The sequence below is a fragment of the Mastigoproctus giganteus genome, chromosome 11, assembly GCF_048544385.1.
Source record: "Mastigoproctus giganteus isolate SK-2022 chromosome 11, ASM4854438v1, whole genome shotgun sequence".
Lineage (NCBI taxonomy): Eukaryota > Metazoa > Arthropoda > Arachnida > Uropygi > Thelyphonidae > Mastigoproctus > Mastigoproctus giganteus.
The window spans coordinates 160,018,613-160,043,535 of NC_143585.1; the positions used below are offsets into that span (position 1 = coordinate 160,018,613).

Below are 24,923 nucleotides of genomic sequence, written 5' to 3' on the forward strand. Positions count from 1 at the left end.
ACAACTGTGACGAAACAGGGTTGTTTTTTTAAAGCTCTTCCTGAAAAAAACAATGAGTCTAAAAAACGAAAAGTGCCAGGGCGGAAAAATTTCTAAGGAACGCTTGACTGTACTATTGTGTACAAATATGCTGGGAGACTTTGAACAACCTCTTGTTATAGGAAACCCACAAAATCCTTGTTGTTTCAAGGGCATAAAGTTGAATCTTTTGGATGTTGACTGGAAGTCTAATAAAAAAGTGTGGATGACACGAGATATCATGAGCAAATGGATAAGTCACTTTAACCAAAACATGATTCGTCAAAACAGAAAAAATATTCTTTTCATGGATAATGCTGCATCTCACCCGCACATTGAATTGTCCAACATTCAAATCATTTTTCTGCCACCAAACACATCTGCAAAGTGTCAGCCCTTGGATCAAGGGATAATAAAAAATTTTAAACTTCACTACAGAAAACGTGTTTTAAGACATCTCATTGCAAACATGAACGATGTAATATGTGCGAGTGACCTTGCAAAGAAAATCAGCATCCTAGATACGATTCAATGGATTTCCTCTTCAGTAAACGCAATTAGAAAACAAACTGTCATGAACTGTTTTGTAAAGTCTGGCTTCTCAAACGCAAAAATTGAAGTTGTGAACAGCAATGTGGAGCACCAAGAAGAACAAGAACTTCAACATCTATTGATAATGTACAATACTTCCGCTACAAGTGACCCTGGCTACAAAGATAGAGACTCAAACCTCACTACAGAAGATGGTGCTCTAGATATCAACGACATTATCATCGATATTTTTCAAGAAGTTCCTCATGAGGATGAAGAAATGGAAGGAGGTCATTCTGTCGAAGAACATATTAACGACGAACCACCGATGAAAATAGAAGAAGCGCTCATACAAATCAATCGTTTAAAAATGATTTTCGCCGCTGAAGAAGATACTGAAGGACTTTTGATGGTTTCTTCACTCCAAACAAATGTTGAAAACAAAATTATCAGCCGGAAGAAGGTGCAGAAGAAAATAAGTGATTACTGTATGTATTTTTCTTAAGATAAAGTCATAATATGCATAGCACAATTGTATGTATATTATTTACAAAAATATTGTGCAAAATCTGTATATAATTTAATTTAATTCTACATTAAACGTTTTCTTGTGTATGTAATTGTATATTATTTACAAAAATATTGTTCAAAGCCTGTATATATTTTAATTTAATTTTACATTAAACGTTTAACGATTTTTCTTTCTTTCTTTTTTTTTTTCTCCCTCAGACTTCTTGTTAGCAGACACTTCTCTCTAATGGACACATTTTCGTTCCCCATGGCTGTCCGTTAAAGGGAAGTTTCACTGTAGTATCAAATGCCCTTTCAAGATAAATTGACCATGACTAGATGTTTCATGACAAAGGTATTGCGGATATAAGATTCAGCTTTGATGAGCATGCCTAGGGTTGTTCTATTTTTTTGAAAGCCATACTGATGATTCAGAAGGAGATAATGAACGAATGGCGCCCATTTTCAGAGAAAATCCAATTATTAAAAATTAATAGGGTTCTCAAGTCCTCTTCCAGTAAATGCTTTAGCATAAGGTGATCTGATAGAGGTGTATAAAGCCTTGAATGGTTTGAGCATGCTCAATGCTGATGGGATTCTGCCTCTTGCTCAGAATAATCATCTGAGAGGGCATAAATTCAAATTGAGGAAAGGCAAATGTAGGATAGATGTCTGGAAATTTGCCTTTAGCCAGCGGGTAGTTGGTTAGTGGAACAGACTTCCATCCCTTGTTGTGGAAGTTGATTGCCTAAATATATTTAAGGCTCAGCTGGACAGGTATTTCGAAAGAACAGAGGGGTGAAGTGGAAGTTTTTTTTTTGTTTTTTTTTTTTTCTGGCTGATGTTGCATAAGCTTGCTTTCTTGCATCATATGCCTCTACTAATGCTAATGCTAATAACGTAATGAACTCCATTTGGACCTGTGGCACTATTGGAAGATCTGTTTAATGAGTAATGAACTCCATCTGGACCTGTGGCACTATTGGAAGATCTGTTTAATGATTCTTGAAGTTCTATTAATATAAAGGGTTGGTCGTACGGAAATGACAGCGGTGTGTAATGAAGTTGATTTTATACCATTCTCCACCTGCTTCAATGTTCTGGAAGGTGGATGCATAGGAGACAGAAGCTGAGAGTTTTGAAAATGATTCTTCTAGTGAATTAGCAACTTCTTCAGGAGTAGAAATGTCTTTATCTTTCCAATGAAGTATTGGAGAGGGCAGTTGAACAAGTTTGCCATTTAACGCCTGTATTCTTTTCCAGATGACCTGTGTATGGCTGCCTTTGGTGATGGTTGAGGCAAAAGCAATCCATGAATCCTGTTTCACTTTCCGCCTAAATTGTCTAACTTTTGCTTTCAGCCTTTTAAAAGCAATTAGGTTACTAGTGGTGGGATACTTGCAGAAATTACTCCAAGCATGGTTTTTCCATGTTTGGCAATTAAATAATCTGTATTCCACCAGTGATTTCTGTGTTTTTGACATAACTTGTCTACATGCCTTAGCAAACCTCACTTTATTTATTTATTTTTTTTGTATTTTTGAATTTTCTTTCTTGTTATCCTTAGCTCACAAGTTTTGCAGAAGGCTGGATTGGCTTCCTTTGCAGTTTGGACAAACAGGGGGTTTTGACTGAGCAATCTGCTTGACTGTGATCTTTAAAGCTTGTTTGTTTTATTTGGTTTTTAGGAGCATTAGCAACTAAGGCCATATTGCTCCCGGGAATATGCGGTGGTCATTCCCTTGACCTTTCCACATCCTCCGTATTTGGTGGTGACGGGCTCGAACCCCGGTCTAATCAAGAAGCGTGTGCTGCTCCTTCCCACCTGGTTACGGAGGTGCCGATCTTTAAAGCCACAGATGGGATATATATAGCATCACCTCAATACTCTTGCTGGGAATGACTGCATTTCTGACATTTAAAGCAACGAACAGGATTCAAAATGAAAGGTAGAATCCGAAAGTTTAAATAGCCAGCTTTAATTGAGGAAGGTAATTCCGGAGTGCTAAATGTCAGAAAAATGGATCTAGTTGGAGTGAGATTTCCACCTTTTTTTCATCATAATCCTTTTCACATCTATAATTTTTGACTGCTGAGTTCCTGCAGTAGTTCTTCTTCGGACACTGTAATTGGGTCCCACTCACTGATGACACTTTCTGATGAATTTAAGGTTTTGTGGGGAGTAATTGTTACTGTCAACCCAGAAAATGTTGTCTTTAACAGCTGCTTAGAATGTTTTGAGGTGGCTGTTTCAATCAGGAGATCACCAGATTGCAGTCTTTTCACCGTTTTTGGTGATCCAGCAATAGATTCCAAAGTTTTTTGGATTAAGAATGGTGATAACCTGCCCACAGGCTGGGCGGATAGTGAATGCATCATCAAGAAATTTGGTATATCATGATGACACTGTGCTTCTGTTAGAAGTCCTTTTGGTTGATTGGATTCATGGTCTACATCTGAAGGTTCTGATCTTCAGCTCGATTGCTCTATAGATGGATATGTATCCGTGTTGGCTCCTTTTGGCCCTGGGGTTTTATTTTGCCTCCCTGTGGTGGGGCCAGTAACCTGTGGTTTTGCCCAGATTACAGCCCTGCCATGGGGAGGCAGGAGCAGTGCTGCTTGGTGGCCAAGCATAGAGGTTAGCAGTTAGTAAGAGTACTAAATTAAAGAAAAAGGCACTTCCCTTCTAGGTTCACTTCTCAGTACTTTTAAGAAAGTAGAGCTACTTAACAGAAAAGTTGATTGAGTAAGAGAGAAAAACAACGAAAACTCAATTGCAGTAGGGTCAAACGCCCTTTAAATGCACGAGAATCGCTTGGCCATGAAAAACACTTGGCACCCGAGGCCTTCCTCTTGCGAAGTTGCCCCAATCTTGCATAAGCAAGAGTGAGGCAAGTCCATAGTTCAACATAAGGAAAGGTGATAGAGAGTGAGAGGCATTCTAAAGTGTAAAATGCATAGAAGGGAAAAGCAATGACGAAATGATAAATAATGATACTGAAATCAGTAGGGAGACAGTTCTACAGGCTCAGTTTCTTCAAAAGTGGAATCCCATAATGAGAACACCCAAGAGCTTTCAAGTCTGATTCAGGAAATTCATTGAAGAGTACACCAGAAGATGGAAGGTTCTGTTAAGTGCCTAATGTGTTATGATGGAGTGGGAGTATGGATTTACTCATTCACAGTCAACACAGATTTAAATTGTAAATTTTTTGGCTGATGCTGTATAAGCTTGCTTTCTTTCCTCATATGTCTCAACTAATGCTACAGAAGAGAAAAAAAGAAAAGAAAAGAAAAAAAAAAAAAAATAGGTTTTCTTTCTAAGACGTGCTTACTCTTAAAGTAAAAACTACTTATTTGATGAAAATGAAAGGAAACTTTAAAAATTAAACAACTATCGCTTTGAAATAGATCATTTTATAAGTTGAACTAAGATTCGCTTGGCTACAAAAATGCTTCACCCCAGGGCATATATTGAAAAGCACATCTGCCCATTCATTATGGCAAGATTTGCATACAATGTCCAGTTGGGCTTCTGAAATTTTCACTCCATCCAATTTTCAAATAATGGCATATCATTTGTTAGAAGTTTGCAGATTACAGGAAAATGGTCACTAGTAAGTGGATCATCATTAACAACCCATTCCAAAATGGATATATATAGCTGGTGAATGTATAAACAAGTCAACTGAGTTAGTTCTTGTTGATTTTTTTTTTTTTTGGTAGTTGTTGGCACATCGGCTTCTGTGGCCATAATGCACCTCCCAAGGTTTTTGCAGTACTTTGATCCAAGCCCGAGTCGGGATTTGAACCCGCAACCTTTGGGTTGCCAGGCAGGCACTTTACCCACCTGGCTAGCCCGGTGGGCAGTTCTTGTTGAGAATACGTATCTACATGTGGGCACCAGAATTAAGCAAGGTGAGGTTTTGCTTGTCAAGTATGCATTCTATCATTTGTTCTCCTTTATTTAAATTATGGGATCCATATAGAGGATGGTGCAGGGGGGGGTTAGGCTGGGTCATAAGGTTTTCAATATGATTCAATCCAAACAATACTCCAAACAATCATAAGCAATATGATTGTTTGGAGGAAGATATAACTACCATCAGGGCTAAAGGGAAGGGTTTTTGCTTTCGTAAAGGCAACTACGGTGGTCTGAGACAGTATTTAAATTCTACACGGTGGGACCAACTGATGATGTTACCAACAGCAAATTCAAAATGGGAAGCATTCAAAGAATTAATCTTGGAAGCTACTAGGCTTTACATACCAACTAAGAAATATTGTTCAAGGTTTAGGCCTAAACGGATGTCAGATTAACTAATGAGACATATGGCAGAGAAGAAAAATCATAGGATACATATCAATTAATGGGTGACATGGAAACCTATGATAGATATAAGCTGGTCTGTAACCAAGTCCCAAAGGAGATTAGGCAGGCCAAGGCAGATTATGAGAAATCCTTGGCAAAGGATGCAAAGAAAAACAACAAAGAGTTCTTTACCTTTACTTTAGAAGGAAAGGGATGAATCAGATTTATTCACTGGATATTGATGGTTCAACTGTTGATAATCCTGCTCAGGTGGCTAACAAACAAAATGAGTATTTTGCATCTACATTCACCCATGAGGAGTTATTCAGGGAGGTGAATGACAGAGGTGAGTTAAACTCTGGCAGTGAGCTAGATGATTTTGTAATAACTGAGAGGAAAGTGGAGAAATTGTTGAAGATAAACATAAAAAAGGCAACCGGGGTGGATGGGTTCTATCCAGTTATATTAAAGGAGGCAGCAAAGGAAGTAAGCAAACCCTTAGCCATAATTATGAGAGCTTCTTTGGACTCAGGGGAGTTACCCATGGACTGAAGATGTACAAATGTGATCCCAATTCACAAAGGAGGATCAAAGGGTGACAAAAGTAATTACACACCTGTTAGTTTAACTTCTGTTCTAGGAAAATTAATGGAGGCAGCGGATAAAGACGCATTGCAGGATCATGTAGATAAGACTTCACTTATAGCTTGGACACAGCATGGTTTTGTTAAGGGAAAGTCTTGCCTGACCAATTTGATTGGATACTATGATGTGGTCACAAAGAAACTGGATGCATGGAATAACTTTGATATCATACATTTGGATCTTAGAAAGGCTTTTGATAATGTTGCACATAGAAGAGTGCTGAACAAATTGGAGCAGTGTGGCATTGGAGGCAAATTGCTGCTATGGATAAACGGATGGTTGAGTGGGAGAAGACAGAAAGTGGTAATCAACGGACACTGCTCATCGTGGACTAATGTTATTAATGGAGTCCCTCAGGGTTCAGTGTTGAGTCTATTGTTGTTTTCTGTATTTATAAATGATATTGATGATGGTATATCAAGCTTAATGTCCAAGTTTGCAGACGATACAAAGGTTGGCAGGGTTGTTAAGGACACTAATGACAGCATGATGTTGCAATAGGATCTAGAAAAGTTGAGCAGACGGGCTGAGAGGTGGCAAATGAAGTTTAACATTGACAAATGTAAAGTACTACATATGGGAAGCAGTAACCGCAGAGTGACGTATCAACTCTGTGGTACTACTCTGACAGTAGTAGAGAACGAAAAGGACGTGGTGCTAATTGTGCAGGCAGATATCAAGTTTTCTGAGCAGTGCAGATGGTCTGCAAGAGTAGCTCATAGTGTCTTGTCAATGATATACAGGAATTTTTCTAGCAGGGATAAGGAGGTGATTATACCCTTGTATAAGGCAATGGTCAGGCCACACCTTGAGTACTGTTTACAGGTCTGGAGGCCTCATTTTAAGAAGGATGTAGAGCTGTTGGAACGAGTACTGAGAAGGGCAACAAGATTAGTGAATGGAACAAAGAGTTGCTCTTACAAAGAAAGGCTTAAATTTTGCAAATTACAGTGTCTGAAGACTAGGCACCTATGAGGTGATCTGACTGAGGTGTATAGAGCCTTGAATGGTTTGAGCATGCTCAATGCTCATGGATATTCTTCCTCTTGCTCAGAATAATCACCTGAAAGGGCATAAATTCAAATTGAGGAAAGACAGATGTAGGATAGATGTGCGGAAGTTTGGCGTTAGCCAGCGGGTAGTTGGTTGGGGGAACAAACTTCCATCCTTTGTTGTGGAAGTTGATAGCCTAAATAAATTTAAGGCTGAGCTCGAGAGGTATTTGGAATGAATGGAGGACTGAAATGGGAGCGGTTTTCTTTGCTGATACTGCATAATCTTGCTTTCTTGCATCATATGTCTCTACTAATGCGAGACATGTTAATGTAATGTTGGCTATTATGCATACTACTATGGCTTCCACAGATTTTTGCAAAGAATGAGATGGTACACTAGAATCAATGAGGAATGCTACTGCTCCACGAGGAGTGCTACTCATTCACTATTTGAGTTGGTATGCAACCTTCTCTACAAGTGATGTTGCCTTTTATTATGATGTCTACTATCAAAGTAAATTTTTTTTTTCTGAAGACATACACCTACAGAATGGTACTGATCAAGAAGATTGTGAATGTCATCTGGACTACTCCAGAAACCATGACAATTACACTGTATCAGTATGGATATTATTTAATTTTTACTTCAGCTGGTTTCTGAGAACTGGTCTGTCTGTGCCAATCAAATTTTGCCTTCTCCGTTTTGGGAAAAATAGGATGAAAGTCTATTCTACCATTTGTTTTCAGAACTGTATCAATTTGATCTGTACTGTCATTGGTATCCATGCTTTCTGTCAGATGGAGCTTCTTGCCAGTTGTGTTAGGGCATTTGGATTTTGGAATAAGCTATGTTATATTGGAGTGTGGTCACTCAAGTGATGGAACAAGTGGACACTGGATACAGAACCGAGCAAATCCAGTCTGTTATGGGTTTGTGTGAAGAGAAGGACACATTGGTTTGAAATGACACTGTTTTCTTCATTGGTTGTTGAAGAGCAACTGCATAGGAACATTTAATTTACTTAATGGAACTTTCTTTTTTGTTTCTAGGTAGCTTCATGTTCGATTTTGTAATTTGGATCTTTTTTTTCTTCTCTCTTTTCCAGATGCTACAGTCCTTTTTCTCTGAATATGCGAGATGGTCACCTTTGCAGTTTGGAGATTGTGGAGCATGCTGTGTGGATATTTTTGGGAGACTGTCCGTGAATGGCATAGTTTTGGGCATTTGAAACACTTAATAAGATATAATATGTATAGTCATACCCTACAATTTAAGTAGTCTGCCTTCATTATTTCCGGCTGATTAAGTGAACTGACCGTCAACATAACATTTCTAGTTGGTATCAGTGAGCCATCTATTCTTGTTAGAATTCTCATGGCTGGAATGACATTTTGAACCTGCAGCTCTTGAGTAATATCATCTTCAGTGATGTATGCCAAGTCTCGTTCTGTTATGACACCCTCTGAAGTATTCAGGGTAGCAAGAGAGAAGACCTTAATTGAAATTCCACCGAAGGTGGTCAGCTGGAGTAATCATTCTTAATGTCTCACATTTGTAGTTTCAATTAGCAATATCTGGATTACAGATGGCCAATTTTTGGTGAGCTGGAAACACTTTCTAAACATTTCTGTATTAGGAATAGAGAGAGCTTGCTGACTGGTTGATCTATTAGAGAATGCATAATAAGAAAGAGCAGGAACGTGGTTGAATTCATGAATATGCTGTTTGACAGCTGAGGGATTTTAAACATCTTGTCTCGATATCTGTTTGGAGCCTATAGGCCAGTTTATATTTTCCATGGTTACTTCTGACAAAAACTGGTTTTGTCAGATCTGTTTAAAACTAATGTGATAACTGATCAACCATGGACTTTGTGGATAACTGTTAATTTTAAACCTTCAGCAATTAGACTTCAGAAGCCCATCACGGCGGTCAAGCCATAATGTCAGTCACTTGGCATTAACCAAGTGCATGCGGCTACTCTTAAATGGAGTTATTTATAGGAAATATACATATATTTTCTAATAATTAGGATAATGTTTTTTCAGTCTTCCAATTTTACTTTGAACTAATGGCATTTAACACAAAAAATGCAAATAATATTTATATATTAAAGTTCTGAAGTAAATATCTGTTACTTTGATATTACTTACCTAAAGCAGTAAGACCCTCAGAAATAGATGATAATATATACAAAAACAGCTGTGGCTCAAGATTACTTAAGAAGTTTATATGGTCTTGAGCTAAACATTCCAAGAGAACATAGTATGTCTGACTCAACTTTGGATAATCCTAAAAGTACGCAAATATTTCAGGTTTACTTTTAATAATTAGATATGAAAAAGATTTGGTTAGTAGGTCAGGTTATATTATATACTGACCTACTACTACTTTGGTTTAGTAGGTCAGGTTATGTTAAAATATATTTATGCTCTTTGTGACCATTTTCATTTAATTAATAAACTAATAATAAAATTATAAAAGTGCATAAAAAGTTCCATACCAAAGCAGTGTTTAAATACACTAATAAGCATAATTAATATTATGATATTAATATTACAATATAATAGATAGTTATAAAACAATAGTAATAATTTCTAATTAAATTTAGTGCAATAGTATATAAAAGAATAAAGCATTATTATTATTAAAACTTTTTTTTCTTTTATGGGAATTTTTTCTTAATATGTGACGGGTACTGGTTTTGTACAGTTACCATTATTATTATTACTGTGGGTTGAAGAACTCTCTTACTACCCTACAGGCATTCCGGATTGTTGCATCCTGGAGTTCCATATAAGTGTTCTCTGGAAAGCCTATTGCTACTAGGATATTATTATTATAACTTCTCCTTTATGGGATTTTTCCATCCATTTTGAATACTGCTACCAAGTGCACGAAGTGGTTGGTTGTGTGCTGTTCTATTATTACTGTGAGTCGAAGAACTCTTTTACTATCCTACAGGTGTTCGGGATCACAGCTTTCTGAAGCTCCATTACGTGTTCTCTAGGAGGCCTACTGCTGCTAAGTTCTTATGGAGGATCTTCGGCACCATGCCAATTGTTGCCAAGGTGATTGGGATGATCGTGACTTGTTCTATACATCACATTAGTTTGACTTCCTGTCTTAGGCTGTGTACCTCTGGGCATTGCTATGTCAATCAGGTAGGTAGCCCTTTAATTCTTGTCAATGATCGGCACCTCCGTAGCCAGGTGGGCAGGAGCGGCAGTGCGTAGCACATGCTTCTTGATTAGACCGGGGTTCGAGCCCATGACCACCAAATACGGAGGATGCGGTAAGGTCAGGGAATGACCACCGCATATCCCCAGAGCAATATGGCTTTAGTTGCTAATGCTCCTAAAAACCAAATAATAACAACAACAATTTGTCAATGAAGGTAATGTCTGATCTGTTGTATGGGATAGCCTTGTCCATTATTCTGGCATGGTCCTAGAATAATTTGTAAATAGGGGTCTCTGGTATGTTCAGATGTTGGTATTATAATATGGTACACTTTCTTTGATCAGCTGGTATTTTTGCGCTAGCTTCTGATGTATTATTCTGGAGACCCCGTTGTGTTGTGTCCGTGAATGTACTCCACCCGGGTAATTACTCTGTCTCTTGTGGTGATGTGCTGGATTGTATCTGGGGCCAGGTAGCATCATCGACACGTGTCATCTGTTATTCTGGGGTCCTTAGCAATATATTTCCTGTAGTTCCTAGTGTTGATTACTTGGTCTTGGATGGTGAGCATGAATCCTTCGATCTGGCAGAAGAGCCTTCCTGAGCCAAGCTTAGGAAGCCATCTTATCTATGTAGTTTTATGGATGTCATTGTAGAACAGGGGTTCTTAACCTTTTGTTTTAAGAGAGCAAGATTTTGTAGTTTACAATATGTGCAAGCACCATATATTAAAAATATAAATTTTTTTGCTTAAAGATTAAAAATGCATTTTTTAAAGCCATATTACAAGAATTACATTTCTCAATTAAAATTTCTGGGCACTAATATTTATTACCTTATCAGTGCGAACATTGACTTTGAAGAGATAATCACAAATTTTCTTCCAAATGTAATGTCAACAATCTTGTCCTTTTTTTTGTTTTTGATATTGTTCATTAATGAAAAAGCACTTTCACATGTGTATGTTGATTCAAACATAGAAAGTACTTTGAGTGCTTCTCTTTGTATTAAAGGAAATTTTTGCAGTCTGAAGAACCCTAGAATTTTAAAATAGTTTTGTGTTGGAAAAGACATTTCAGAGCTAAAGATTACTGCATATCAACAAATTCTAACTTGGCAGCTGCCACTTCACTTTGAAAATTTGTTCCAAGTTAGTGATTTCAAAATTTCTGCAATTTATTGTTAATTGAAATTTTGGGAGGTGCTCTTTCAAGTATTCAAATCTTTTTTGAAATTGGTCACTAAGGTCTTCGATTACATTCATTACAAAAGATAGGTATTCCCCAGCAGTTTCCTCCAAATATTTTTTAAGGGTAGGAAAACGAAGCAAATTTCCTTTCAAAACTTGATTCTGAAACACTTGAAGTTTTTTCTAAAATGCTTGATTGAGTGAATGATTTTGGTTTTTATGGGGCAAGGGCAACTAAGGCCATGATGTGCCAATTATTGCACTTTAGAGTGGACTTGGCACTCTAAAATGCAATATTCTCTGCGTATAAAACTACCACAAATTTATCTTTTCCCCTGTAGCCTCAAATTTAACTCATTTAAATGTCAGAAGATGTCAACCATGAATGAAAGTGTACTCTTGAAATCTTCAAAAATTTCATTAAAAAGGTTTTTTCATTGCTTTCTATTAGAAAAGCTTTTACTTCTTCAAACACCTAAATTCTGGAGAGCACCTTTCCATGGTTGAGAGAACAAACCTCTGTATGGGTAATAAGATCAGAATGTGGTTTGAAGATCTCCAAAATAATTTTTTGAAGTCGCTTATTTAGGGATTTAGCAATAAAATGGTTGATGACTTTAACAATGACTTCAAGATATTAGCATTAGTAGAGGCATATGATGCAAGAAAGCAAGCTTTTGCAGCATTAGCCAAAAAAAAAACAAAAACGCTCCCATTTCACCCTTCCATTTGTTCCAAATACCTGCCCAGCTCAGCCTTAAATTTATTTAGGCTATCAACTTCCACAACAAAGGATGGAAGTCTGTTCCACCAACCAACTATCCGCTGGCTAAAGGCAAACTTCCATACATCTATCTTACATCTGTCTTTCCTCAATTTGAATTTATGCCCTTTCAGGTGATTATTCTGAGCAAGAGGAAGAATCCCATCAGCATTGAGCATGCTCAAACCATTCCAGGCTTTATACACCTCTATCAGATCACCTCGCTGGTGCCTAGTCTCCAGACACTGTAATTTGCAAAACTTAAGCCTTTCTTCGTAAGGCACCCCTTTGTTCCATCACTAATCTTGTTGCCTTTCTCTGTATTTGTTCCAACAGCTCTACATCTTTCTTAAAATGAGGCCTCCACACCTGTATACAGTATGCAAGGTGTGGCCTGACCATTGCCTTATACAAGGGGATAATTATCACCTTATCCCTGCTAGAAAAATTCCTGTATATCACTGACAAGACACCATGAGCTACTCTTGAAGACTGTCTGCACTGGTCAAAAAGCTTCCCAACATGCTCAATATGAATCAAACAATGATAATGCACAAAATTAGGTATCCTTTCATTTCTGTTAAGATAAGCAATAAGGTCTTTGTTTTTACCTATCATGGAAGGCATACCACCAGTAACAATTGATATGTTTACTCAGATCAATTTTGTGCACTGTGAGGAATTTCATAAGTGCATCATATACATTTTTTCCAGTTGTATGACTAGTAAGCAGAAAAATAGCAAAACTCTTCTTCACAGCTGCACATTGAATGAAATGAACAAAGCATGTGGGCTGTGATATGCCCGAAACATCAGTCGACTCATCAAGTGCCAGTGAAAAAAATGCACAACTTTCGATTCTACCTAATAATTCATTGAATATTACATCTATCATTTTATGAACTCGATTTGAAACTGTATCATTACTCAAAGGAATATTTTTGGCAGAGCTAATTAAGGTAGCTTTCTGTTTTTCTGGTAAGACGCTAGCAAGCACTTCTAATGATGACACTACACAATTTTTTATTATTTCACCACTAGTGTAAGGCAATGAATTCTTTGCAGTTATATTTGATAATATAAATGAAACTTCATTTGCAAACACTTAATGACTATTAGCTTGACCTAAATTTAAAATATTTTTCTGTCTTTCAAGTTTATTTTTTTCTTCTTGAAGTTTAGTTTTACTATTATCAGTAAATTTGGGAAAAGCTTCATGAAAATTCCTATGGCACGTTTGGTAATGTCTTTCACAATTCGACTTCCGATAGCCAGCCAAACATGCCTGACATAATAAGCAAAATACACCAGTTCCACCACTATTATCTATCACCAAATAATATTCCCAAGAGGATCGAAATGCATACTTTTTAATTTTTTGTTTCTTTGCATTTGAACCATTTAGGTCTAACCCATACCACTGCGAAGGTAGTGCTAATGCATAATTTTTTTCCTCATCATGTTCGTTTCGGTTTATTTTAAAAACTTATCCATTCTGAAAGGGTTTAGTAACTTTGGCTAAATCTGTTAAAAGAAAATACATTAAAGCATTTTCACACAAAATCAAAAGAATTCTTACTATAACACTTTCATCACCTTTAAAGTCAGCACTACACATATAAACTGAGTGATCACTGAATTATGACCACCCCCTAGGGAAACTGAATGCGACCCGTTGCCCACATGGCATACGAGAGTGCGCAGTTAGCTGATCTGCGTAGCATAGATAAGGTGTCAGTGGTTCAGTAGGTATTAAAATTCGGAGCGTGATGGTTAAAGGAAGGATTTATTGGACTTTGATGAAGGACAGATTGTGGGAGCTCAAAAAGCTGGTGCCCCAATTTCCCAAACGGCTGAACTGGTGGGGTATTCGAGAGCCGCCATTGTTAAAGTGTACCAGGACTGGCGTCAAAATGGTCAAACAACGACCTGACGGCAAACTGCAAAGGTCAGCGAAAGGTTGACATTAGAGGTGAGTGCTGGGTCCGACGACCTGTGCAGGCGAAAAGACGCAGCATCGTTGAAGAGTTGACTATCCAATATAACATGGGCCAACCCTGAACAATATCTGCCGTGGCCATGCGTCGCATGCTCACACATATGGGCTATACCAGCAGATGACCCCTACAGCATCATCTCCTAACCAAGGTTCATCGGCATAAAAGACTCGCCTGGTGCAAAGAGCATGCAAGTTGGATGTTAGAAGACTGGAAGAAAGTGTGCTAGTCGGATGAGTCACGTTATTTACTCCACACCGTGGATGGTTGTGTATGGATTTGGTATCAACAACATGAGGCTCTTGATCCATCGTGCATGGTATCAAAAGTGCAGGTGGAGGTGGTTGTACGGTATGGAGCATGTTTCACTGGCAGGAACTTGGACCCCTGGTGCATGTGGACATGCCCCACACCATACAACATGTAAAACTAAATAATTTTGTAATAACTGAGGGCAAAGTGAAGGAGAAAGTGTTGAAGTTAAATAAGAAGAGAAGCAACTGGGGTGAATGGGATCTATGCAGTTATATTAAAGAAGGCAGCAAAGAAAGTAAGCAAATCCTTAGCCATAATTATGAGAGCTATCTTGGACTCAGGGGAGGGCCCCATCGAGTTGAGATGTGCAAATGCCCCAATTCACAAAGGGGAATCAAAGGGTGACAGCAGTAATTAGAGACCTGTTAGTTTAACTTCTGTTCTGGGGGAAATTAACTGAGGCAGTGGTTAAAGAAGCACTGCAGGATCATCTAGACAAGACTGCAGTTATAGTTCATACACAGCATGGTTTGTTAAGCAGAAATCTTATCTGACCAATTTGATTGGATACAAAGGAACTGGATGCAAAAAATAATTTTGATATCATATACCTGGATTTTAGGAAAACATAGGAACTTTACAGTATTAGCGCTACTTTACAGTATTAGGAGCAAATCACTGCTATGGATAAAGGGATAGTTGAATGGGAGAACACAGAGAGTGGTAATCAATGGACACTGCTCTTTATGTACTAATGTTATTAGTGGAGTCTGCCTGGGTTCAGTGTTGGGCCCATTATTGTTTTCTGAATTTATTAAGGGTACTGATGAAGTTATATCAGGCCTAATGTCCAAGTTTGCAGATGATACAAAGGTTGGAAGGGTTTTTAATGACAGTACACGATCTAGAGAAATTGAGAAGACAGGCTGAGAAGTGGCAACCGAAGCTTAACATTGACAAATGTAAAGTACTGCATGTGAGTAGCAGTAACCCCAGAGTAACATATCAAGTGTGTGAAACTACATTCAGTGTAGTAGAGAATGAAAAAGACCTGTGGGTAATTGTGCAGTCAGATATGAAGTTTTCTGAACAGTGCAGACTGGCTGCAAGAGTAGCTCATGGTATCTTGTCAATTATAGACAGGAATTTTGCTAGCAGGGATAAGGAGGTGATTATCCCCTTGTATAAGGCAATGATCAGGCCATACCTTGAGTATTGTTAACGGGTCTAGAAGCCTCATTTAAGGATGTAGAGCTGCTGGAACGAGCACAGAGAAGGGCAATGAGACTGGTGAGGGGAACAAAGTGTTGCTCTTCAAAGGTTTAAGTTCTGCAAATTGCAGCATCTGGAGACTAGGCACCTGCGAGGTGATCTGAGTGAGGTGTATAAGGCCTTGAATGGTTTGAGCAAGCTCAACGCTGATGGGATTCTTCCTCTTGTCCAGATTATTCGCCTGAGGGAACAAATTCAAATTGGGAAAAGACAGTTGTAGAACAGATATGTGGAAATTTCCTTTAGACAGTGGGTGTTTGATTGCTGGAATAAACTTCCATCTGCTGTTATGGAATTTGACAGCTTAAATAAATTCAAGGCAGAACTAGACAAATAACCCAGAGGCTCACATCTGGTGAGTATGGACTTTGCAAACCCAGGGTCCTGAGCTGGATATCATCATTCTTCTCTTTCTTGGCGATTCCCTTCTACTGCTGACTCTATCTCTCTCTCAGGGTAATGTGGGAATTTTTATTTTTAGGCTGGTGGAGCATAAGCCTCAGGATTCCTTGCACCATATGGCTAATAATAATAATAATCATAAGGGCTGCCAACACAACCCAAAATCTGCCATGAAGAGACTTACAATTGCCCAGAAAAAAGGAGAAAGGAGCCTGATAGACCTCACTGAGCAGCAGAAGACAACGATAGTTAACTTGAAGGATTACTTCCAGAAAAACACAGCAGCACTCCACCAGGCCATAAGGAAGACAGATAAGCGGTATACCCCACTCAACCTAAGCGAAGAGTCCCCCCCCCAACCAGGAGGTACAAATGAAGCTAGAAAGATGGGCAGAGAAGACACTCCATGGCAGACTCTACAATGATCTCCATCAAGATCACAAAGACAAAATTGCTTTCAATGCATGGCTCACGAAGGGGGACGCTCTTTCTCGAGACTGAAGGATTCATACTCGCCATCCAAGACCAGGTAATCAACATCAGGAACTATAGAAAATACATCGTCAAGAGCCCAGAGTGTCTGACGACATGTGTCGATGATGCCACCCCGCAACACATCACCCCGGGATGCAAGGGGATCACCCAGACTGAGTACACTCATAGACATGAACAAGTAGCCAGGATAATACATCAGAAGCTAGCAAGGAAATACCAGTTCATCGAAGAAAGTGTACCGAACTACAAGTACAAACCCAGGCAGTACTAGAGACCCCAATCCACAAGCTGTACTTGGACCGTGCCATAATAATGGATAGGACAATCCTGTACAACAGACCAGATATAATCCTTGTGGACAAGAAGGAAAAGGCTACCTATCTGATTGACATAGCGGTACCAAACACTGGCAACCTGCAGAAAACCCATGGGGAAAAAATCAGGAAGTACATGAACCTAAGACAGGAGATCAAAGAGATGTGGCATATGGAATAAGTAACAACCATCCCGATCATCGTGTCAACCACAGGTATGGTGCCAAAGACCCTATATAACTGCCTAGCGGCAATAGGTGTCTCAGCAAATACCTACAAGGAACTCCAGAAAGTCGCAATCCTGAACACCTGTAGGATAGTCAGAGAGTTCCTCAACCAACAGTAAAACAAGACATAACAACCACCACCGTGTGTACTTGGTAGCAATACCCGTCATGATGTGGAACCCCGAATCAGGGAGAAACAATATAAGATAATAATAATAATATTTGGAGTGAATGTATGGGTGAAATGGGAAGGTTTTTTTTAAATTTTATTTTTGCTGATGCCATATAGGCTTGCTTTCTTGCATGATATGCCTCTACTAATGCCAATATTACCTTTTTGTGACTTTAAAAGATGAAAGTGCTCTATAATGTCATGAAACCTGGCAAACATACCCTAGTCTTATTGTACCTATCCTTTTTACACAACATATTTCTTGTTTCCCTGACAATAGAATTACCAATGACTGCTGCCTACTGTGCCCAGCTCAAGCAAGGGTGAAACCCCCGTGAAGCACACTCAGCTACCAAGCTCAATGCTTGTTGTTTGAGTATGGGCTCAGGCATTGAGTTCGGTAGCTGAATGTGATTCATGGGGCTTTTACACTTGCTTGAGCCAGGCACCTAAATGCCTGATGGGTCCTCTCTCCTTTATCCCTTCCATTCGTTCCAAATCCCTGTCCAGTTCAGCCTTAAATTTATTTAGGCTATCAACTTCCACAACAAAAGATGAGTCTGTTCCACCAATCAACCACCCGCTGGCTAAAGGCAAACTGCTCTGCCAGGTGCTTGCACACACACACACACACACACACACAAGCACCTGGCACGGCAGTTCACCTGAATGATAAGGCACCCAGAGACAAACCCAAAGTTTCTCACTCAATGAATCACATATCTGAAGCCTAAAGACGAAGATACAAGAAACTCAGCGAAATATAGGCCAATCACCTGCCTCCCAACAGCTGCATAACCAGGAAGATATCACACCACTTGGAGCACCAGAACATAATGGCCGAACAGCAGAAAGGATGCAAGGAGCAATTTTAACCAAAAAGCCTACAAGAAGCGCTGCAACATGTACACAGCCTACATCGAATACCGGAAGGCCTTCCACTCTGTGCCTCATAGCTGGCTAATAGAGGCGCTCAACATCTACAAAGTCAATCTGATAGTGACAAACGTCCTAGGAGAAACGATGGCAAAATGGAGTACCACCATTAAGGTCGAAAACATCACAACCAGATCAATCTCCATCAGGAGAGGAATCTTTCAGGGAGATGCACTGAGCCCATTGTGGTTCTGTCTAGCACTTAACCCACTATCCACCATGCTCTTCAGTAGCAAGTACGGATATAACCGCAAAGGAAGGAAGGAAGAACCTGTACACCCTCACTCACTAGATGTACATGGATGACATCAAGTTCTATGCGGGAACAGAGAAGCACCTCCAGGAACTACTTCAGATCACAGAAGAATTCAGCAATGATATTAGGATGGAATTTGGTCTAGACAAAAGCAAGACCCACGGATTGCACCAAGGAGAATTAGTCAACTGAAACTACCAGCTGCAGAATGGTAAAGAGATCGAAGCCATGGCAGAGGGAGAGGCCTACAAATACTTGGGGATGATGCAGGCTGAGCAGTTACAGCACAAGGAGTAGAGTTAACAATGACTGCTGCCTACTGTGCCAGTTCAAGCAAGGGTGCAATCCCCATGAAGCACACTCAGTTACTAAGCTCAATGCTTGTTGATTGAGCATGGGCTCAGGCATTGAGCTCGGTAGCTGTGTGTGCTTCATGAGGATTTTACACTTCCTTGAGCCAGGCACCTGAATGTCTGATGTGTCCCCTCTCCTTTATCTCTGTGAAGGTATCAACCCCTGTTCTTCAAGCATTCTTATAAGCTCATTGCTGTATTTGATCTTTAGCATTTAGTATTAGTATTAGTAGAGGCATATGATGCAAGAAAGCAAGCTTATGCAGCATCAGCTGGGAGACAAAAAAAAAAAAAAAAAAAAACCACCTCCCATTAAACCCCTTCATTTGTTCCAAATGCCTGTCCAGCTGAGCCTTAAATTTATTTAGGCTATCAACTTCCACAACCAAAGATGGAAGACTGTTCCACCAATCAACCACCTGCTGCCTAAAGGCAAACTTCCGCACATCCATTCTATAACTGTTTTTCCTCAATTTGAATCTGTCCTCTCAGAGGACACAGATTCAAATTGCTCTTGCTCAGATTCTTAATCTGAGCAAGAGGAAGAATCCCATCAGCATTCATCTTGCTCAACCCATTCAAGGCCTTATATACCTCAATTAGATCACCTCACAGGTGCCTACTCTCCAGGTGCTACATTAGCAGAAATTATTCCTTTCTTGGTAAGAGCACCCCTTTGTTTCCCTCACCAATCTTGTTGCCCTTATTTGTACTCATTCTAGCAACTCTACATCCTTCCTAAAATGAGGCCTCCGGACCTGTACACAGTACTCTAGGTGTGGCCTGACCACTGCCCTGTACAATGGGATAATCACCTTCCTGTCCCTGCTAACAAAATTCCTATATATCATTGACAAGACTCCATGACCTGCCCTGGCAGCCAGTCTGCACTGCTCAGCAAACTTCATATCTGATTGCACAATTACTGTACAACGGGATAATCAGCTTCCTGTCCATGCAAGCAAAATGGCTCCATGTGCTGCCTTGGCCGCCAGTCTGCACTGCTCACCAAACTTCATATTTGACTGCACAATTACCCCAGGTCTTTTTCACTTTCCACTTCCCTGAGTGTAGTACCACTGAGTTCGTATGTTTCTCTAGGATTATTTTTACCCATATGCAGTAATTGCATTTGTCAATGTTAAACTTCAGTCGCCACTTACCATTTGCCCAACTTATCAAGTTCCAGTTGAAGTAAATTACTGTCTTTACTGTCATTAACAACCCTGCTAACCTTTGTATCATCTGCAAACTTGGACATTAATCCTGATATATCTTCATTAATATCATTGATGAATACACAAAACAACAATGAGCCCAGCACCGAGCCCTAGGGAACTCCACTAATAACATATGTCCGCGAAGAGCAGTGTCCATTGTTTACCAATCTCTGTCGTCTCCCACTCAACCATTCCTTTATCCATTGTAGCAATTTACCCTTAATGCTACACCTCTTCAATATGTACAGCAGTCTTCCATGTGCAACAGTATCAAAAACTTTCCAGAAATCCAAGTATATGATATCAAAATTATTCTTGACATTGAGTTCCTTTGTGACCACATCATAGTATCCAATCAAATTGGTCAGAAAAGACCTCCTTTTAACAAACCCATGCCGTGTCTTAAATATCACTGCAGTCTTCTCTAGATGATCCTGCAATGTTTCTTTATCCACTAACTCCATAATTTTCACTGGAAAACAAGTTAAACTAACAGATCTATTGTCATTTGTCACCTTTTGAACCTTTTGTGAATTGGTGATACATTTGCACACCTCCATGGTGACCTGCCCTGAGTCCAAGGAAGCTCTCATAATTATGGCTAATGATTTGCTTACTTCCTTTGCTGCCTCCTTTAATATAACTGGATAGATCCCGTCCACCCCAGGTGCTTTCCTTATGCTTAACTTCAACAGTTTCTCCTCCACTTATGCTCTGAGTTATTACAAAATAACTTAGCTCCCTGTTAGAGTTAGATAAACTTCTGGTATTCCCCTCAATGAATAACTCCTCCTTTGTGAATGTAGATGCCAAATACTCATTCAGTTTATCAGCTACCTGAGCACGGTCATCAATAGTCAACCCATCTATGTTAAGTGGTCCAATCTGATTCATCCGTTTCCTTCTAGAGTTTACATAAGTAAAGAACTCTTTGCTGTTTTTCTTTGCATCCTTTGCCAAAGATTTCACGTAATCTGCCTTTGCCTGCCTAACCTCCTTTGTGTCTTGATTACAAGCAAACTTATAATCTGCCATAGGAATCTGTGTCACCTGATAATTTATATGCACCCCATATATTTTTCTTCTCTGCCATGAGCCTCATCCATTTAAGCCTGAACCTTGAACAGCATTTCTTAGTTGGAATGAAAAGTCTAGTAGCCTCCAAGATTAAGTCCTTAAAATCTACCCATTTAGAATTCAACATTGGTAACATCATCAGTTATTCCCACCGTATAGAATTTAAATACCATCTCAGACCACAGTAGTCACCTTTACGAAAGCAAATGCCCTTCCATTTAGCCTTGATGATAGTTACATCTTTAAGTAATTCCTATATCAGTACATTGTGATCACTGAGGAGAGTGGGTCCTTTATCTGAAAATTCTTAATGCATGAATAATCACTGCTTATAATCAGATCAATATTACTCCCTCTGGTTGCCCCTCGAACATGCTACTGTAGAAAATAGTCCTCCCATAAATCCAAATATGTCTTGCTAGTGTGCGAGTGACAAACCTATAAGTTCCAGTCAATATCTGGAAAGATAAAATCCCCCATTATAAGACATTCTGATTTAATGCCCACTCTATTTCTCTGCACAATTGCTCATTATACTCATCAGATTCATTAGGCTTATAACACACACACACACACACTCTCATTTTTCCTTTCTCAATGCTTATGTCACACTAAACAGACTCAACATTGCATTGTCCACCAATAGCAATTGGATGCACTTCCTTAGATTTTGTGTGTTTCGTAACTAACAGCATAACCCCTCCTCCCTTCTTCTCCTGCCTATCCTTTCTGTACACATTGCACTCCCCAAATTTCAATTTTGCACTGCTTATATCTGTGTGACACCACGTTTCTGATATCCCAACAATATATGCCTTTGACGCATTGACTAGCACTTGAAGCTCATCAAATTTATCAACTATACTCCTTGCACCTGTTACTACTCTTAGTTACCCTAACATAGCCCACGTATTTATTTGTTCCACTACGGCTCCCAACAGTCTAGAAATCTCCATTGCCTTGCTTTCCATGCTGCTGCTCATTCTAATAGAAGCAAGAATCACTTTTGCCTCTGCCTGTGGCCAATGTTAACCTTTTAGACTGTGTATCTCCCCCCCACCCCCCAGGGCAGTTTTCCGACCACCTAACACTGCCTCGATAGCATCAGTAAATATTCTTGCACCCTTTCTATTTAGGTGTACCCCATCCCTGTAGAAGCAGTCTCTTCTGTCAACAAGCACCGACAAGGCTGAAAAAAATTCTACCCCTTGAGTCTTGCACAATCTCTCTAGGGCCGAATTGATGGACAAGGCTCCCATCATATACCCCCTCCTTCCGAATGCCTGTCCAACTGAGCCTTAAATTTATTTAGGCTATCAACTTCCACAACTAAAGATGGAAGTCTGTTCCACCTATCAACAAACTTAACCACCTCATGCTGTTTACAACAAACAGAAAAATTCCCCTTGCTTGTATTGTGGCTAAAGGTAGTTTTGCAAAGCATTAGCTTTAGCAAAGGCACATGATGCAAGAAAGCATGCTTATATAATATATAAAAAAAAAAAAAAAAAACGCCCTTTATTTCTCCCATCCACTCGCTCCAAATGTTTGTCAAAGAGACAACAAGCAGAACATACAACTAAACTGCTGCCTTGAGTTCTTGTTAAAACCATCTGGCATCATTAACTTGAGGAAACCTAGTAGCTAGTTCATCAGTCAAAATATTTGCAATCATGTTAACATGGGAGCTGATGTCACATTAGTTACTCTTCCATAAGCATTAAAAAAAAAAAAAAACATGGGCTGATAATGCTATGAGATAAAATTGAACAACAAACCGTTATTTGGCCACTGTGCAGTGGTTGCTCTTGGAATTGGCAAAGGATTTCTTCCGGTCAATAACAGAAGTTCTGTTTATTCACAAAACCATTTAGATGAAAGTTAGCAGCCTCAGGTCACATTAGTTACTCTTCCATGATCATCTGCAAAAAAACATATGGGCTGATAATTTTGTGAGATAAACCTGAACAACACATTGTTATCTGCTCACTATGCAGTGGTTGCTTTTGGAATTGGCAAAGGCTCAATAACAAGTTTTGTTTATTCACAAATCCCTTGAGATGAAAGTCAGCTTCATCAGACATCGAGAGATTACAAAGTGTCTTCACTGATTTTTTCCTTGAGAAAAATTTTTACAAGTAAGGTTTTGGTTCTTGTAGCAAAAAAAAAAAAAAAAAAAAAAAAAAAAATTCCCATGTTACCCTGAGAGAGAGAGAGAGAGAGAGAGAGAGAGAGAAGTAGAAGGGAATCACCAAGAAAGAGAAGAATGATGATATACAGCTCAGGACCCTGGGTAGGCCAAGACCATAACCATCAGATGTGAGCCCCTGGCAGCTTCAATGGAAAAGTTTCTTTTAAAGCAGGGTTATTGTTTATTATTCATTTTTTTATTTATTGATTTGATTTTTAAGAAAAGAAGAAAGATTTTATCACAAATTTCATAATATAATCTGCTACGAGCAGTGCACACAAGTTAAGATGGATAAAGATTTTTTTTTTTGTAATCAACATGCTAATATATAAATATCTTTTAAATTTTGTTGGTAGATGCGCGCGCACACACACACACACACACACACACACACACACACACACACACACACACACACACACACACACACACACACACACACACAAAATAATAAAATAAATACTATTTCCCCTCGATTTTGCAGACCTCAATTTCCCGGATTTTGGATTTTCCAGACAAATTTCTGAATAATTGAAATTCTACTATTTTTGGATGCTGACCGTAATTCATGGGATGTCTGCCAGTTAGTGCACACAGCATCAGTATTGTTTTTGTTGCGCCTGGCCATGAGCCTGAGGAGAGTGCACTTTGTATCAACCATTGTTAGTATTATTTTAAATCATTTTTGTGACCAGTATTGGCTTCAAAACAAACAAGTGTTAAAAGAAAGAATGTACATTTGATTGTCGGCCAAAAGCCTGAGCTGATTAAAAAGCTTGAGAGTGGTGCCTCGATGGCCAGTGTTTATGAGCAACATGGAGATAAAAAGATTCTGATATTTGCAAGGGCAAAGAAAAGCTCCAAGGCTTTGTATTAAAGTATAATATTCAAGGTATGGGTTCCATGAGAGAGCACATGAAAGTAAGCAAACATAAAGATCTAGAAGAAGCTGTTTGCAAATGGTACGTGCAGGAGTAATCATGTGGAGTGAATGTTGCTGTGTTACTCTATGATTTAAAGGCCTTTCTTTTATTAGATAATGCTCCTGTTCACCCAGTTGCTGAGAAATTAGACAGCAGTGATGGCAAGATCAACACCATGTTTCTTCCTCCTAATACAACCTCTGTAATACAACCCATGGATCACAGAGTCATAGTTTCATGCAAGAGGCTCTACCTGAATGAAGTTTTGGTCATTGAGAAGGAAGAAGACTTAACTTAAGACAAGAAGCCAGCATATTCTGCAAAACAAAAAAATTATAACATCAAGTCAGCAATTTGCAACTTTGCTGACTCTTGGAATGACGTAAAAACCACCACACTGACTCATAGCTGGAAGAAGATGCTTTTTGACAATGACTTCGACATTGATTTTGTAGGGTTTGAGCCTGCCGACTTCTACCAAAGGCTACACTATGCAGAGAGAGAGAGAGAGAGAGAGAGAGAGAGAGAGAGAGAGAGAGATGTTACAGTGGAGGACGTAACTGGCTAGAGGAAAGTGATGCAGATTTGGGCTACCAGATCTTGACACCAGAGGAGATTGCTGGTGAAGTGAGAGCAGGTGACATTGAGGGGGCATCCAGTGATGAAGAAATTATTAAGAAACCAAA

General features: G+C 39.1%; 1 protein-coding gene across 1 annotated transcript in view; it reads right to left on the reverse strand.

Moving 5' to 3' along the window:
• Positions 1 to 24,923, reverse strand: part of Ranbp16 (Ran-binding protein 16) — a 902,587-nt gene that overhangs the window by 112,974 nt on the left and 764,690 nt on the right. Inside the window, exon 22 of the mRNA XM_090384993.1 lies at positions 9,166 to 9,304. Coding sequence (XP_090241119.1) covers positions 9,166 to 9,304 — 139 coding nt within the window. The remainder of the gene's footprint in view (positions 1 to 9,165; positions 9,305 to 24,923) is intronic.